The 18,330-nt window shown below is 47.6% G+C and overlaps 1 protein-coding gene across 1 annotated transcript in view; it reads right to left on the reverse strand.

Moving 5' to 3' along the window:
- Positions 1 to 18,330, reverse strand: part of LOC137421286 (receptor-type tyrosine-protein phosphatase O) — a 275,641-nt gene that overhangs the window by 206,758 nt on the left and 50,553 nt on the right. The window contains exons 2-5 of the mRNA XM_068107186.2: positions 15,876 to 16,074; positions 9,984 to 10,148; positions 4,756 to 4,896; positions 3,801 to 4,562 (exon numbers count right to left, since the gene is read on the reverse strand). Coding sequence (XP_067963287.2) covers positions 3,801 to 4,562; positions 4,756 to 4,896; positions 9,984 to 10,148; positions 15,876 to 16,074 — 1,267 coding nt within the window. The remainder of the gene's footprint in view (positions 1 to 3,800; positions 4,563 to 4,755; positions 4,897 to 9,983; positions 10,149 to 15,875; positions 16,075 to 18,330) is intronic.

Genomic DNA, 18,330 nt, shown 5'->3' on the forward strand with positions numbered 1-18,330 from the left:
TACCTCTCACAGGGAGTAACGTGGAGTAGTACCTCTCACAGGGAGTAAGGTGGGGTATACCTCTCACAGGGAGTAAGGTGGGATAGTACCTCTCACAGGGAGTAAGGTGGGGTATAACCTCTCACAGGGAGTAAGGTGGGGTAGAACCTCTCACAGGGAGTAAGGTGGGGTAGAACCTCTCACAGGGAGTAAGGTGGGGTAGAACCTCTCACAGGGAGTAAGGTGGGGTAGAACCTCTCACAGGGAGTAAGGTGGGGTATAACCTCTCACAGGGAGTAAGGTGGGGTAGAACCTCTCACAGGGAGTAAGGTGGGGTAGAACCTCTCACAGGGAGTAAGGTGGGGTAGAACCTCACACAGGGAGTAAGGTGGGGTAGACCCTCTCACAGGGAGTAAGGTGGGGTATAACCTCTCACAGGGAGTAAGGTGGGGTAGAACCTCTCACAGGGAGTAAGGTGGGGTATAACCTCTCACAGGGAGTAAGGTGGGGTATAACCTCTCACAGGGAGTAAGGTGGGGTATAACCTCTCACAGGGAGTAAGGTGGGGTAGAACCTCTCACAGGGAGTAAGGTGGGGTAGAACCTCTCACAGGGAGTAAGGTGGGGTAGAACCTCTCACAGGGAGTAAGGTGGGGTAGTACCTCTTACAGGGGTGCTCATCACACTCGTTTGAGTGATGGCTCGTCCTTTATTGGTCCTGCCCTTCACCCAGCTTCGACTCATCTTGCCACTAGGTCAACAGCCTAGACTCATCTTGCCACTAGTGAGGAAGGGGCTCCAGAAAAGGAGCCCCAAACATTGCCTGCTTCACTTACCCTGGGCAGCAGGCCACAGCTGGCAGGGATCCTACCAAAGCGGTCAAAAGTCAATCTCGAAAAAGAAAGTAGAGGTGAAACCGCTCACACTTGGGCGTATGGAATGTGTGCTCCCTCATGGACAATGCCATGGCTGACAGACCTGAGAGAATAACTGCCCTTGGTAGAAATCTGGCTAGGTACAATGTGCAGATCACCACCCTCAGTGAGACCAGTCTACCTGAAGTGGGTCAGCTCAAGGAAATCAGTCAAGGTTACAGATTGTTTGGAGTGGCTGCACAAAAGAAGACAAACGTGAGGTCAGCTTTGCTGTCATAACCCATCTTGTCAATAAGCTGTCTTTCCTCCCCAAAGGGTGTTAATGATAAATACGATGGTGCTTAAATTAACCCTGCATGTTAACCGGCAAGCAACACTCATCAGTGCGTACGCCCCTACCATGACCAACGCTGAAGAAGTCAACGATCAATTATAGGATGACCTTCACTCCTCGATTGCTACAGCACCAAAGTCAGACAAGCTCGTCATTATTTGTGATTTTAATGGAAAATTTGGGGCAGATTACCAGGCATGGGAAGGTGTCATTGGAAAAAAATAGGATTGACAGTTGTAACAGCAATGGTCTGCTTTTGCTGAAGATGTGTGCTGAGCATTAGCTTTTGATCACCAACACAGTTTTCTGCCCTCCCATTCACAACAAGAGGCCATGGATACATACCTGCTCCAAGCATTGGCATCTAATGGACAATGTGATCACCAGGAAGAGGGACAGGCAGGATGTGTGTGTAACGAAAGCCATGTGCAACTTTCACTGTTGGACTGACCATTGCCTTGTCAGTTGCAAAGGTAATCATAAAGAACCATTCCTGTAGACATCCCCAGGGTATAAGGTCCAAAAACATCTCAATATCCCAAGGCCTAAACAGGCAAACACGTAGGAGAAAGTTGAGAGTCGCCTGTGTAAATCGGAAATGGACGCTCACCGTATTGAGGATAATTGGGCGACGTCCAGGGAAATGGTGTACTCCACCATCAAGATTGGCTTGACGAAAACAATGAGGAGATTCAGAATCCACTGGAGGGGGATCGTCGCCTTGACACAACTAATCTCAATGACAAGTCATCAATAGCCAAGCAAGATGGTGACCATAACATCCGTCAGACCGTCCAATGTAAGCTCAGAGAGGTACAATATACTTGGCTGGACCAGAAGGCAGATGAGCTTCAGCCATATGCCGACCGCAAAGACTGGAAGAGCTTCTGTAATTCGCTGAAATCTGTCTACAGGCCCCAGGTTTATCATCACTCCTCAGTGCTGACAGGTCAACAAACACTGCTCACAGGAAAAGCTCGAGTACTCGATAGATGGGCTGCTCACAGAAAAATCTCTAGTACTAGATAGATTGGCTGCTCACAGGAAAAGCTCTAGTACTCGATAGATGGGCTGCTCACAGAAAAATCTCTAGTACTAGATAGATGGGCTGCTCACAGAAAAATCTCTAGTACTAGATAGATGGGCTGCTTACAAAAAAAAGCTCTAGTACTAGATATATGTGTTGCTCACATAAAAAGCTCTAGAACTAACTAGATGGGCTGCTCACAGAAAAAGCTCTAGTACTAGATTGATGGGCTGCTCACAGAAAAAGCTATCGTACTAGATAGATGGGCTGCTCACAGAAAAAGCTCTATCACTAGACATATGGGTTGCTTACAGAAAAAGCTCTCGTGCTAGATAGATGGGCTGCTTACAGAAAAAGCTCTAGTACAAGATATATGTGCTGCTCACAAAAAAAGCTCTAGAACTAGATAGATGGGCTGCTCAGAAAAAGCTCTGGCACTAGATAAATGGGTTGCTTACAGAAAAAGCTATCTTGCTATATATAATATATATGGGCTGCTTACAGAAAAAGGCTCTATTACTACATATTTGTGCTGCTCACAGAAAAAGCTCTAGTACTAGATAGATGGACTGCTCACAGAAAAAAGCTCTAGTACTAGATAGATGGGTTGCTTTCAGAAAAAGCTCTCATGTTAGATAGATGGGATGCTTACAGAAAAAGCTCCAGTACTAGATATATGGGCTGCTCACAGGAAAAGCTCTAGTACTAGGTAGATGGGCTGCTCACATAAAAAGCTCTAGTACTCGATAGATGGGATGCTCCCAGAAAAAGGTCTGGTACGAGAGAGATGGGTTCCTTACAGAAAAGCTCTAGCACTAGAAAGATGGGCTGCTCACAGAAAAAGCTCAAGTACTAGATAGATGGGCTGCTCACAGAAAAAGCTCTAGTACTAGATATATGGGCTGCTCACAGACAAGCACTAGTACTAGATAGATGGGCTGCTCACAGGAAAAGCTCTAGTACTAGATAGATGGGCTGCTTACAGGGAAAGGTCATAGTAGTACATAGATGGGCTGCTCACAGGAAAAGGTCTAGTACTAGGTGGATGGGCTTACAGAAAAAGCTCTAGTACTAGATAGATGTGCTGCTCACAGAAAAAGCTCTAGTACAAGATAGATGGCCTGCTTACAGGAAAATGCCATAGTACTAGATAGATGGGCTGCTCACAGGAAAAGCTCTAGTACTAGATAGATGGGCTGCTCACAGACAAGCACTAGTAGTAGATAGATGGGCTGCTCACAGGAAAAGCTCTAGTACTAGATAGATGAGCTGCTCACAGAAAAAGCTATAGGACTAGATAGATGGGCTGCTCACAGACAAGCACTAGTAGTAGATAGATGGGCTGCTCACAGGAAAAGCTCTAGTACTAGATAGATGAGCTGCTCACAGAAAAAGCTCTAGTACTAGATAGATGGGCTGCTCACAGACAAGCTCTAGTACTAGATAGTTGGGCTGCTCACAGGAAAAGCTCTAGTACTAGATAGATGAGCTGCTCACAGAAAAAGCTATAGGACTAGATAGATGGGCTGCTCGTTGCCTCGTATTTCGTGAGATAAACAAAACATATGAGCAATTAATGGTTTTACCTTTCCGCAGCAGGTGGATTAAGAATCTGTCGATAGAAGTTGCCAGAGAGATGTTTGGAACAGTCCATTCCACGAGGAGCTGGGTCAATGGCGAACCCGAAAGGCGGCTTCCAGTCTTCTCCTGCATCCACCTGGTGGCATTCTTTGACCCGTTCATGGCATCGCCAGGGTCACCGACATTCTCATCCTCCAATCGCTTCATTCGGAGGAGCTCGGGACCAGAAGTCAAATAGCTAATGTTGAAATTTGAATCTTCTCCATCAAGCTTCGGCCAATCTGCATCTTTAGACTTCACAACATCTTCCACCTCCATTTTCACTCCGTCCCCTTTCTGGCGTCCATTCACCTCCAGCTCTATATTTGCTCCATCTGTCCTCGATCTCACTCTTATCAGCTTTAATTCATCTTTGGATTTTCTTGTCCCATCCGATCTATATTCCAGATTCGGCTCATTGTTTTTCATTTTCTTGTCGTCCAAATCTTCTCGTGCCACAATTATCGAGGCTGCGGAATCAATGTTTTCTTCATCCCACTTTTCCCCTGTAGTGTCTAATTCTTCTCTTGCCCCCTTTCTCCAGTCGGTCACTTGTGGCTGCTCTTCGTTAACCCTCTCCACTTCTGACATATTTAGTCTCACCCCTTTCTTCTCCTGCCCAGGTCCTTCAACTCTTAAGTTCACCCCTCTGTGAGACCACCTCACATCATCAACATCGATGTCCTCCTTGACAAACCTCACGGTAACCTCCAGAGGAGATGGAGGAGCTGTGGGGCAACAACCATGCAGAACTGTGAGTCATAAAAGAGCCACTGATTGTCTCAAGCACATAAGCAAAATGGCGTTGTGTTTATTTCCAAACAAACCACACTGCTGGGTGTTGCACACACTGTTATGTCTTTTAAACAGAGGGCCCTGTCTAGCTGGTACCTGTGTCGAATGGGTGAGGATACGATTTACCTGTGTGAAGGAACTGACGTGCAAACGATGGATTGCTCTTATTGTAGCCATCATCAGAGCGGATCACGGTACTCACAGTCACGTGACCATAGCATCGACCAGGTGTCAGGCCCGTAAGCTCGACTTCCCGGGCATTGGGATCTGTGGAAAAGCAAAGAAGATGAAAAATACCGCATGTGAAAAAGATGGCCGTGATCGGAAAAGCAAGGACAAAAGCCCCAAAAAAGACAGAGCAGACAGCAGGTCAGCAGACATTTTCAAGTGGTAAGCGAGTGAGTGGAAAATTCAAATAAGAGGTCGTTTTAGTTTAACCAAACACAATGCAGGGCCAAGGCGCTGAGCGGATGGGCGGCACGCGACAGCCATGATCGTCCGCGGACACTTTTAGCTGCATGGTCGCAATGCTGCTCGAGGGATTCTGTGCCATGGCATCACTTATGGCCCCTAGATTACAATTTTCTTCTGTTTCCCCACAAAAGGTATATGTTAGGGTTATGCATGAGTATGTGGTACTGCAACCATATGTGGTACAAGCCATCCCAAAAGAGTCACATGCTGCTCGTTTTCTGTCTGCTCTGTCTGACTGCTACCCCAAAGGAGTCACATGCTGCTCGCTTTCTGTCTGCTCTGTCTGACTGCTACCCCAAAGGAGTCACATGCTGCTCGCTTTCTGTCTGCTCTGTCTGACTGCTACCCCAAAGGAGACACATGCTGCTCGTTTTCTGTCCGCTCTGTCTGACTGCTACCCCCAAAGGAGTCACATGCTACTCGCTTTCTGTCTGCTCTGTCTGACTGCTACCCCAAAAGAGTCACATGCTGCTCGTTTTCTGTCTGCTCTGTCTGACTGCTACCCCAAAGGAGTCACATGCTGCTCGCTTTCTGTCTGCTCTGTCTGACTGCTACCCCAAAGGAGTCACATGCTGCTCGCTTTCTGTCTGCTCTGTCTGACTGCTACCCCAAAGGAGTCACATGCTGCTCGCTTTCTGTCAGCTCTGTCTGACTGCTACCCCAAAGGAGTCACATGCTGCTCGCTTTCTGTCAGCTCTGTCTGACTGCTACCCCAAAGGAGTCACATGCTGCTCGCTTTCTGTCTGCTCTGTCTGACTGCTACCCCAAAGGAGACACATGCTGCTCGTTTTCTGTCTGCTCTGTCTGACTGCTACCCCCAAAGGAGTCACATGCTACTCGCTTTCTGTCTGCTCTGTCTGACTGCTACCCCAAAAGAGTCACATGCTGCTCGTTTTCTGTCTGCTCTGTCTGACTGCTACCCCAAAGGAGTCACATGCTGCTCGCTTTCTGTCTGCTCTGTCTGACTGCTACCCCAAAAGAGTCACATGCTGCTCGTTTTCTGTCTGCTCTGTCTGACTGCTACCCCAAAGGAGTCACATGCTGCTCGCTTTCTGTCTGCTCTGTCTGACTGCCACCCCAAAACAAGTCACAGCCTCCTCCCTTTGTCTGCTCTGTCTGACTGCTACCCCAAAGGAGTAACATACTGCTTGCTTTCTGTCTACTCTGTCTGACTGATACCCCAAAGGAGTCACATGCTGCTCGCTTTCTGTCTGCTCTCTCTGACTGCCACCCCAAAACAAGTCACAGCCTCCTCCCTTTGTCTGCTCTGTCTGACTGCTACCCCAAAGGAGTCACATGCTGCTTGCTTTCTGTCTGCACTGTCTGACTGCTACCCCCAAAGGAGTCACATGCTGCTTGCTTTCTGTCTGCTCTGTCTGACTGCTAACCCAAAGGAGTCACATGCTGCTCGCTTTCTGTCTGCTCTCTCTGACTGCCACCCCAAAACAAGTCACAGCCTCCTCCCTTTGTCTGCTCTCTCTGACTGCCACCCCAAAACAAGTCACAGCCTCCTCCCTTTGTCTGCTCTGTCTGACTGCTACCCCAAAGGAGTCAGATGCTGCTCGCTTTCTGTCTGCTTTGTCTGACTGCCACCCCAAAAGAGTCAGATGCTGCTCGCTTTGTGTCTGCTCTGCCTGACTGCCACCCCAAAGGAGTCACATGCTGCTCGCTTTCTGTTTGCTCTGCCTGACTGCTACCCCAAAGGAGTCACATGCTGCTCGCTTTCTGTCTGCTCTGTCTGACTGCTACCCCAAAGGAGTCACATGCTGCTCGCTTTCTGTCTGTTCTGTCTGACTGCCACTCCAAAAGAATCACATAGTGCTCGCTTTCTGTCTGCTCTGTCTGACTGCCACCCCAAAAGTCACATGCTGCTCGCTTTCTGTCTGCTCTGTCTGACTGCTACCCCAAAACGAGTCACATGCTGCTCGCTTTCTGTCTGCTCTGTCTGACTGCTACCCCAAAGGAGTCACATGCTGCTCGCTTTCTGTCTGTTCTGTCTGACTGCCACTCCAAAAGAATCACATAGTGCTCGCTTTCTGTCTGCTCTGTCTGACTGCCACCCCAAAAGTCACATGCTGCTCGCTTTCTGTCTGCTCTGTCTGACTGCTACCCCAAAACGAGTCACATGCTGCTCGCTTTCTGTCTGCTCTGTCTGACTGCTACCCCAAAACGAGTCACATAGTGCTCGCTTTCCGTCTGCTCTGTCTGACTGCCACCCCAAAGGAGTCACATGCTGCTCGCTTTCTGTCTGCTCTGTCTGACTGCCACACCAAAACAAGTCACAGCCTCCTCCCTTTGTCTGCTCTGTCTGACTGCTACCCCAAAGGAGTAACATACTGCTTGCTTTCTGTCTACTCTGTCTGACTGATACCCCAAAGGAGTCACATGCTGCTCGCTTTCTGTCTGCTCTCTCTGACTGCCACCCCAAAAGAAGTCACAGCCTCCTCCCTTTGTCTGCTCTGTCTGACTGCTACCCCAAAGGAGTCACATGCTGCTTGCTTTCTGTCTGCACTGTCTGACTGCTACCCCAAAGGAGTCACATGCTGCTTGCTTTCTGTCTGCGCTGTCTGACTGCTAACCCAAAGGAGTCACATGCTGCTCGCTTTCTGTCTGCACTCTCTGACTGCCACCCCAAAACAAGTCACAGCCTCCTCCCTTTGTCTGCTCTGTCTGACTGCTACCCCAAAGGAGTCAGATGCTGCTCGCTTTCTGTCTGCTCTGCCTGACTGCCACCCCAAAGGAGTCAGATGCTGCTCGCTTTCTGTCTGCTCTGTCTGACTGCCACCCCAAAAGGGTCAGATGCTGCTCGCTTTGTGTCTGCTCTGCCTGACTGCCACCCCAAAGGAGTCAGATGCTGCTCGCTTTCTGCCTGCTCTGCCTGACTGCCACCCCAAAGGAGTCAGATGCTGTTCGCTTTCTGTCTGCTCTGTCTGACTGCCACCCCAAAAGAGTCAGATGCTGCTCGCTTTGTGTCTGCTCTGTCTGACTGCCTCTCCAAAAGAGTCACATGCTGTTCGCTTTCTGTCTGACCCAAAGGGGTCACATGCTGATCGCTTTCTGTCTGACTGACTGCCATCCCAAAAGAGTCATATGCTGCTCGCTTTCTGTCTGCTCTGTCTGACTCCCACCCCAAAAGAATCACATGCTGCTCGCTTTCTGTCTGCTCTGTCTGACTGCCACCCTAAAAGAGTCACATGCTGCTTGCTTTCTGTCTGCTCTGTCTGCCGCGCCAAAGAGTCACATGCTGCTTGCTTTCTGTCTGCTCTGTCTGACTGCCACCCAAAAACGAGTCACATGCTGCTCGCTTTCTGTCTGCTCTGTCTGACTGCCACCCCAAAGGAGTCACATGCTGCTCGCTTTCTGTCTGTTCTGTCTGACTGCCACTCCAAAAGAATCACATGCTGCTCGCTTTCTGTCTGCCCTGTCTGGCTACCACCCCAAAGGAGTCAGATGCTGCTCGCTTTCTGTCTGCTCTGCCTGACTGCCACCCCAAAGGAGTCAGATGCTGCTCGCTTTCTGTCTGCTCTGTCTGAATGCCACCCCAAAAGAGTCAGATGCTGCTCGCTTTGTGTCTGCTCTGTCTGACTGCTACCCCAAAAGAGTCACATGCTGCTCACTCTCTGTCTGCTCTGTCTGACTGCCACCCCAAAGGAGTCAGATGCTGCTCGCTTTCTGTCTGCTCTGTCTGACTGCCACCCCAAAAGAGTCAGATGCTGCTCGCTTTGTGTCTGTTCTGTCTGACTGCCACCCCAAAAGAGTCAGATGCTGCTCGCTTTGTGTCTGCTCTGTCTGACTGCTCCCCCAAAAGAGTCAGATGCTGCTCGCTTTCTGTCTGCTCTGTCTGACTGCCACCCCAAAAGAGTCAGATGCTGCTCGCTTTGTGTCTGCTCTGTCTGACTGCCACCCCAAAAGAGTCACATGCTGCTCACTCTCTGTCTGCTCTGTCTGACTGCTACCCCAAAGGAGTCAGATGCTGCTCGCTTTCTGTCTGCTCTGTCTGACTGCCACCCCAAAAGAGTCAGATGCTGCTCGCTTTGTGTCTGCTCTGTTTGACTGCCACCCCAAAAGAGTCACATGCTGCTCACTCTCTGTCTGCTCTGTCTGACTGCTACCCCAAAGGAGTCAGATGCTGCTCGCTTTCTGTCTGCTCTGTCTGACTGCCACCCCAAAAGAGTCAGATGCTGCTCGCTTTGTGTCTGCTCTGTCTGACTGCCACCCCAAAAGAGTCAGATGCTGCTCGCTTTGTGTCTGCTCTGTCTGACTGCTCCCCCAAAAGAGTCAGATGCTGCTCGCTTTCTGTCTGCTCTGTCTGACTGCCACCCCAAAAGAGTCAGATGCTGCTCGCTTTGTGTCTGCTCTGTCTGACTGCCACCCCAAAAGAGTCAGATGCTGCTCGCTTTCTGTCTGCTCTGCCTGACTGCCACCCCAAAGGAGTCACATGCTGCTCGCTTTGTGTCTGCTCTGTCTGACTGCCACCCCAAAAGAGTCAGATGCTGCTCGCTTTGTGTCTGCTCTGTCTGACTGCCACCCCAAAAGAGTCAGATGCTGCTCGCTTTGTGTCTGCTCTGTCTGACTGCCACCCCAAAAGAGTCAGACGCTGCTCGCTTTGTGTCTGCTCTGTCTGACTGCCACCTCAAAAGAGTCACATGCTGCTCGCTTTCTGTCTGCTCTGTCTGACTGCTACCCCAAAAGAGTCACATGCTGCTCGCTTTCTGTCTGCTCTGTCTGACTGCCACCCCAAAAGAGTCACATGCTGCTCGCTTTCTGTCTGCTGTGGTTTCCCTTGGCTGCAGGATGTGTGCTTCCCGGTTTCAGTATGTTTGTGGCTTAAGATACAAAAAGAGTGATAAAGGAGAAGTTTAATAAGAAAAGCAAGTTACCCATGATGTACAGGTCATGGTTGGAGTTGTTTAAACCATAACTGATTTGGAAGCCATCATGAGGGGCAGTAGTAAGTGTGCCGGTCGTGTTCCACCTCACCACGGCTGTGGTTTCAGGATGCTCTGCAGCCAGCAGAACTGAGATGGAAATCAACGGTCGAGGGACTGCAAACACACAACACCGACCGACTCGTAATATGAAAAAACAATCACTAATGGAGACTCCACCTTATGGGTAGCGTTTGCACTTTGCTACAAGAAGATAGCACGGTAGTGATGGGAACAATGGACGTGGCTGCATCGATACTTGGGGAAAATGGATCTAAAAGCAATCACTTTGCAAACCATACGACGAGGGAAGGAAAGGCTACTGTGTGATGTGGTCAGGTGAATTAACAGGGGAAGAAAAGATCAAGGTTTTGGATGGGGAAAGATAAGAAATGGTGGTGAACAGCTGTTTTAAAGACCTGGAGGGGGGAGTGGGATTGAAGAGAGTGAGGGAGTTCGTTCCAGAGGTGGGAGTAAAGGGGAATGAAAGAGTGAAGGTGAGCAGAGAGTCTTGATTTTGGAAGTTTAACCATAAGAGGGTTGCTGGCAGATCTTGTGCGACCTGCAGAAATATTTGGGGGACAGAGCCGAGAGAGAGCTGGGGGAGCAAGGCCGGAGAGGAGTCGGTAGAAGACGGAAAGACCACCAACCTGCCTGCGGTGACTGAGTGAAAGGCCCTCGGAGTTAGCTTCATCGCTGGAGATTCCAATGATTCTGAAATATCATTGGCCATTAATGAAATATAGTTGGGCCATTAATGAGGCTATGGCCTTGTGTTTAAAAGGATGAAAGTAGACACCATCTCCCATGTATGAGAACAATACTTCAAATTTGGAGTGGGAGGTATACAAGAAGAGTACATTCCAGCTGAGGCAATAACTGTTGTAAGAATCAGAGTTACAATATTGGCTCAGATCATGAGTTTAATATCATTCTATCCCTAACACTACCTGTAAAGAGAACCAGCGAACATCATATCAATATTCAGCATACATCGGAACTAGTAATGAGTTTACAAATGAGCACAAGCAAGCAAGCCGTAACAAAGTGGCTTAGCTTAGCATACAGTGGCACTAGCATAGCATACAGTTAATGTCTCAGGTATGATCATAGCGCTGAATGACCGAGTTCTTATAACGGCCGCGTAGCGGGCAAAAGATAAATGACACCTGGGTTCAGACGTTAGACAGAATTTCATGACAATAACCATGAGAGCTTACACTTCAGAGATGTTGAAGGAAGTTTGGTTAATGTTGCCCCTAACTCTCAAACAGAGGTCTACCAATCGAGTGTGTAATGGATGTTATGTCATTACAGAAAGATGGGCAGAGGAATAAAATTAGCAGAATGAGATAACAAAGATATGGAAGAAAAATGAGACACAGAAGGAGGTCATTAGGCCTGTACATTATTTCTTTCTTTCTTTCTTTATTAATTCATTTATTTTTGGGGTATTCAAGATCGAGGCTCATGAGAGAACTATTCATACCCCTTTAAAATGAATCGATCAAATTACCTCTGATCTTGGATTAACGGAGTGGCAGGATAGCTGAGAGGTACGAACACTCACCATGAAGGTGTCTAGCCTGGGATTGATTCCAGACCCACCTATAAACTGCCATCCCGGTGTTTCACGGGCAAGGTGATTCAATGTGTGTGCCGCCCCTCGGATGGACATTAAACTGGGCGTCCCGTCTGCCAGAATTAGTTGGCGGACCTCAATGATAACACGGTGTCCTTCCTGAACAGTAGGCGAGTTATTACCGGCACCCTTTGACAGATCACAAATACCTGCACACTCAGCCGAGTACCCTGCACCTGCGTCAGTGTGGCGACCCATCCAGGATTGTAATCCTAGCCAAGAAACTGCTTCAGTGGAACCTATGCTCTGTATAGAGCATGGTACACAAGACAAGATGTATTAACCCCATTTATTAAATTAATCTAATTTAATATCCTCATCCCTTAAATATCTACAGGAATGGCATTCGACCATGGACCAGCACACAATTCCCTACTGTTTGACAGATATCGTTAAATCAAATATCCACAACCTAAATGCAGAGGACAGCTGGCTTTATGACACCCAAAGGATGGTGTGTTCTGAGATGCAGCACCCCCTGCTACCAATGCATAAGAATGGCAGTTCTTGTCGTTAGTTATCTGGTCAGGATCAACCCAAGACAACTACTCATTGAGAGACCACCCTACTACTCCATAAAGTTCGCTCGAACTCCATAATGACTGGGTTGATCATCAAAGACGTGGAAAGATATGGGTCTGAAGATAGTTGATGGTAAATAGATAAATAATTCCTGAGGACACCAATTTGATTGCCATGAGAAAGCCAGGCCTTTCATCAAGGGGCATCATGATGCTGAAGGCCTTCGGCTCCTTCTAGAATATTGTGGAAAGTCAAATGCAGGAGTTCCAGCCCAGAGTGGAAAGCCATAATTCATGATTATAACTTGGATGCTATGGATTGCTGAGAGGTAACAAGAAAGGCTTTGGGCCTGAAATGTACGCACAGGCATCATCTTCCTTTGGAGGAAACTTTGGAGACAAGATGATCATCATCAAAGTGGAATATAGCAGTCACAATGTAAAGATGTTGGCAGAAAGAGCAAGACAGTATAATGATCAGATTGCTACCTTGAAGGAAGGTCAAGGACATCAGAGTAAAGAAAACTGTCAAATGAGAAATGTACAGCAGGTGTGCATCAGGGGAATCAGACAGTCAGGTAGAGCGAAGGCCACTGGTATGGGCAGGGCATGGCATCATCAGACAGTGTTGAATGGGAAACCACCACAACGTATTTGAGGTCCAGGTTATCGACATCCATAGTTGAGGAGGCAGAAAGAACGGACTGAAAGTCAAATCGATCACCCACAGTGAATTATTATACCTGCTGCAATTATCGATGCGTTACATTGTGTATAAATTGGTATGCAGATACCAAAGGAAGCTAAACAGTCCATGGTTAGTATCATCTAACTTGGTACCTTTCTTTAGTGTTTGGATGATATTCACTGTGGCATAATTGAGAAAGTAGGCAAGCAGCCAAGGAGGCAATGTGGTGTAAGCAAGGTACGTGTAAAAGACGTGGGCAATGTGGTGTAGAAGACTTGGGAAAGGTGGTGTAAAAGGCGTGGGCAATGTGGTGTAAAAGACGTGTGAACGGTGGTGTAAAAGACGTGCAAAAGGTGGTGTAAAAGACGTGCAAAAGGTGGTGTAAAAGACGTGGGAAAGGTGGTGTAAAAGACGTGGGAAAGGTGGTGTAAAAGACGTGGGAAAGGTGGTGTAAAAGACGTGGGAAAGGTGGTGTAAAGGACGTGGGAAAGGTGGTGTAAAAGACGTGGGAAAGGTGGTGTAAAAGACGTGGGAAAGTTGGTGTAAAAGACGTGGGCCGGGTGGTGTAAAATACGTGGGAAAGGTGGTGTAAAAGACGTGGGCTAGGTGGTGTAAAAGACGTGGCCAATGTGGTGTAAAAGAAGTGGGCTGGGTGGTGTAAAAGACGTGGGCAATGTGGTGTAAAAGACGTGGCCAATGTGGTGTAAAAGACGTGGGCTGGGTGGGGTAAAAGCCGTGGGCAATGTGGTGTAAAAGACGTGGGACAGGTGGTGTAAAAGACGTGGACAATGTGGTGTAACATATGTGGGCAATGTGGTGTAACATATGTGGGCAATGTGGTGTAACATATGTGGGCAATGTGGTGTAACATATGTGGGCAATGTGGTGTAAAAGACGTGGGAAAAGTGGTGTAAAAGACGTGGGAAAGGTGGTGTAAAAGACGAGGGAAAGGTGGTGTAAAAGACGTGGGCAATGTGGTGTAAAATACGTGGGAAAGGTGGTGTAAAAGACGTGGACAATGTGGTTTAACATATGTGGGCAATGTGGTGTAAAAGACGTGGGAAAGGTGGTGTAAAAGACGTGGACAATGTGGTGTAAAAGACGTGGACAATGTGGTGTAAAAGACGTGGGGAAGGTGGTGTAAAAGACGTGGGGTCGGTGGTGTAAAAGACGTGGGGTCGGTGGTGTAAAAGACGTGGCCAATGTGGTGTAACATATGTGGGCAATGTGGTGTAAAAGACGTGGGAAAGGTGGTGTAAAAGACGTGGACAATGTGGTGTAAAAGACGTGGGAAAGGTGGTGTAAAAGACGTGGACAATGTGGTGTAACATATGTGGGCAATGTGATGTGAAAGACGTGGGAAAGGTGGTGTAAAAGACGTGGACAATGTGGTATAAAAGACGTGGCCAATGTGGTGTAAAAGACGTGGACAAGGTGGTGTAACATATGTGGGCAATGTGGTGTAAAAGACGTGGCATGGGCAAGGTCGTGTAAAATACGTGGGCAATGTGGTGTAAAAGACGTGGGCAATGTGGTGTAAAAGACGTGGGCAATGTGGTGTAAAAGACGTGGGCAATGTGGTGTAAAAGACGTGGGTAAGGTGGTGTAAAAGACGTGGGCAAGGTGGTGTAAAACATGTGGGCAAGGTGGTGTAAAAGACGTGGGCAAGGTGGTGTAAAAGATGTGGGCAATGTGGTGTAAAAGACGTGGGCAAGGTGGTGTAAAAGACGTGGGCAAGGTGGTGTAAAAGACGTGGACGAGGTGGTTTAAAAGACACTGCATCAATGGTGGTAAACTTCCAGAATTTTATTTTTGTATGACTTTCTACGTAATCACAACCAATCAAATTTGCCGCTCACGACCCACCCATTTCTATGTTTCTCAAGACAGCGTGGGGTCATGTGTTCCCTGAATTCTCTAATTGCATATTGCTGTTTTTGGATACAAAGCCTAGGCCTATGTAAGAGCGAGGTGACATAGAATAGAAGGTAATGCATTGACAGTATGGAAGTGGCACAACACGTCGACGCAGCAAGAGCATTAATGACCTGGAGAAGGGAAAAGGGGGAGGGATACATAGCAGCCTATAAAAAGATGGGGAGAGTTAATGTGGATGGAAAAGATTCCAGGTAAGGATCGAGGATGACTTGAGGTGGTGGTGTTTTTGAACAGACTGATGAGGGACATTGCTCAACCAGCAGAAGAGAGGAGCAGTTGAGTGCAGGTGAGCAGTGAGCATGGATTTTTGGAGTTTCACAAGGAGTGCTTTGCTGGAAGAATATGTGCTGGAGGAGATGAGGTTATTATGTTGAATGTTACATGTTGAATGCATTAGCAAAGGAAGTCAGGAAAGGTGGTGGCCTTGTAGTCCACAGGCAGAAACATTGGGAAGCGGAGCAGATTGCAAAGCTGTAAATCGCCCTCCTGATTTTTTTTTTTTTGCGAGAATGAATGAGTTTGCTCAAGTAAGCTGTACGGTGCGTACGTCATCACTTCGCGATTGCACTTCAGGATCCGTGAACATTCTCTACCACCGTGGGAAAATTGATTTGCAAATCAAAAGTACCTGAGATATAAGCAGCTGACTGCTCCTGTGTAGCGGAAGTGGAAAATGGGGGTTTTCTGTAGGTGTCGATTTTTGCTAGCTTCCAGTGGTGAACGTGACCAAGATCCATGATTTTAACAAGATTTTCTATACACAGGAATACACAATTACACTGGGACACAAAACAGAGACGGTCAGAGAAGCAAAAATGGAATCCAGGACCTTGCTTATAATAAATGGAAGTAGGACCATTTCAGTATGCGATGTCACCTTCTCAAATGATAGACGTTCACCTGTAGATGAAAAAAGCCTTTCACAGCCACCGTAAGTTATCCTTGATTGGATTGGACCTTGCAGTTCATCTACCCAAAGTATGCAGCTAGAACTAAAACACCACAAAGTATTTACTCTATCAGCATCAAAGATTTCCGAAAGGTATTTTACACACCTGTGACAACGACAGTAGCATGTGTGGTGTCCATAAGTAAGGTCCTTGTAGTCCATGGTGACGTGTTCCTGTTGGTGTCCTCCTGCTTATTCTCCCTACCTGTCCAATAGATGGTCGGCCAGGTGCTGGTCGTATCATGCCACTGCTCTCGAGGTTCTGTACTCACTTGAAGATCATCGTCCTGCCATGCCGTGATAACCTGTGGAAAATATTGAGAGAATGTCGACACATTTTCCACTAGCCAAAGGAAACTTGCAAGGGAACGTACTCCAATCACTGGTGCCAATCATAAACTGGAAAAATTGGACAAAGCCAATCAAAAATAGACAAGACACTGATATGCAATATAGAATCAGAATGGGCACATCTTCAATGCGCCAATTTGATTCATACACCTGCATGAAGAAGTAAATGTATTTTATTTTCCATATGTAGGGCACCCCTTTATATGAACTTTTCTGGAGCATTATTTGGTTCCGCCTAAGAACACAAGGGTAGTCCAGCATATACGTGAGATTTTTTTGAATGCCCCTTATTTTGTATTGTTTGGCATTTTCTAAAAGCTATGGAATGTCCATAAAAGCTATGGGTGTGTACCCTGGTTTAGAATAGGTACACCATATCCCTGCGTGTCGTAAGAGGCGACTAAGAGGGTTGGCGTCAAGAAGGGCATCTGGCCATAAAAACATTGCCTCAAAAAGAGAACCATGACAATTACAACCACATATGAGCAGGGTACAGCCCGAAGTGGAGATCGGTTTCTGAGGTTTGGGACATGGAATGTAGGGACAATGACAGGGAGATCAGGAGAAGTGGTGGAAGTATTGGTCAGAAGAAGAGTGGACATATGTTGTGTGCAAGAGACGAGATGGAAGGGAAGTGGTGTGAGAATGGTGAAGGGTAGGCAGGGACAGAAATACAAGTTTGTGTGGCAAGGGTGCCCGGAGTGTGTGAATGGTGTTGGTGTGCTGTCTTCTGAGGAGTTTGTAGACAGTGTGGTGAGTGTGACTAGAGTGAGTGATAGATTGATGATGGTGAAAATGATGATTGGAAAGTTCTTGGTGAACGTCATCTCGGGATATGCTCCGCAGGTTGGTCGGAGCGATGTAGCGAAGGACAAGTTCTGGTGTGCGATAGAGAAGCTGATGGAAAACGTGAAAGATGAGGAAGTTGTTGTGGTAGGAGGAGACCTAAATGGACATGTGGGAAGGAGAATGGATGGTTTTGAGGGAGTTCATGGGGGTTACGGATATGGTGTGAGAAATGGAGAAGGTGAAAGGATTCTGGAGTTTTTCTGATGGAGCTGATTTGTTGATTTGTAATACTCAGTTCCAGAAAGAGGGTAATAAGCTTGTTACATACACGTCAGGTGGGTCGACGACAACCGTTGACTACCTGATGGTGCGTAGGCGAGATAGGGAGCACCTCCGGGACACAAAGGTGATCCCGGGGGAGGAGGCTGTTTCACAGTACCACTTGGTTGTCTGCGACATAAGGGTGAAAGGTGCGAGGAGAGCTCGGCGGGTAAAGTACCAACCGAGAATGAAGGTGTGGAGGTTGAAAGAGGTGACAGTAAGGGATGCATTAAAAGAGAGGCTGAGTAGGGTAGAGGATGATGTGGTTGAGCTTGAAAGTGGTTGGATGTCAATGAAAGATAGTCTGTTGGGAGCCGTTGGTGAGGTATGTGGATAGACAAAAGGCACTCGGAAACATGGTGGTGGGATGATGAAGTTGGAAAGAGGATTGACGAGAAGAGGAAGAAGTTCAAGGAGTGGCAGAAGGCGAAGGGTACGGGAGCAGAAAAAGCAGAGGATGAAAGTTATAAGGCAGCCAAGAAGGCTGCAAAGAAAGAGGTAGCAAAGGCGCAGGAGGCATGTAGGAAAATGTTCGGAGAACGCTTGGATTTGGAAGAGGGTCAGAGAGCGGTATTCAGGATTGCAAAGCAGATAGCGAAAGAGAGGTGTGATGTGATGGGGCTGAGTTGCTTGAAGGATGAAGTGGGACAAATCGTTGTGGACCCAGATGGAATGAAAGGAAGATGGAAAAGATATATGGAAATGCTGTTGAATACAGAGAATGAATGGGATGGCAACATAGAGAGTAACCCAGTTTTAGGCCCGGCAGAGAAGATAACTGAGAAGGAAGTTGAGGAAGCGATAAAAGCAATGAAGAGTAGAAAAGCGGGAGGGCCGACGAGAGTCGTGGGAGATATGTTGAAGGCAGCAGGAAGTTGGGGTGTGAAGAGAATGACAGAGATCTGTAATCTGGTGGTGAAAGAAGGCAGCATTCCAGTGGGTTGGGAACTGAGTACCCTCGTCCCTCTATACAAGGGGAAAGGTGACCCTCTGGAGTGTGGCTCGTACCGAGCGATAAAGTTATTGGAGCATGGAATTAAGGTATTGGAAAGGGTGTTGGAGAGGAGGATAAGGAAGAAGATGAAGATCGACGAAATGCA

This window comes from Myxine glutinosa, chromosome 1 (assembly GCF_964187855.1).
Source record: "Myxine glutinosa chromosome 1, kmMyxGlut1.1, whole genome shotgun sequence".
Classification (NCBI taxonomy): Eukaryota; Metazoa; Chordata; class Myxini; order Myxiniformes; family Myxinidae; genus Myxine; species Myxine glutinosa.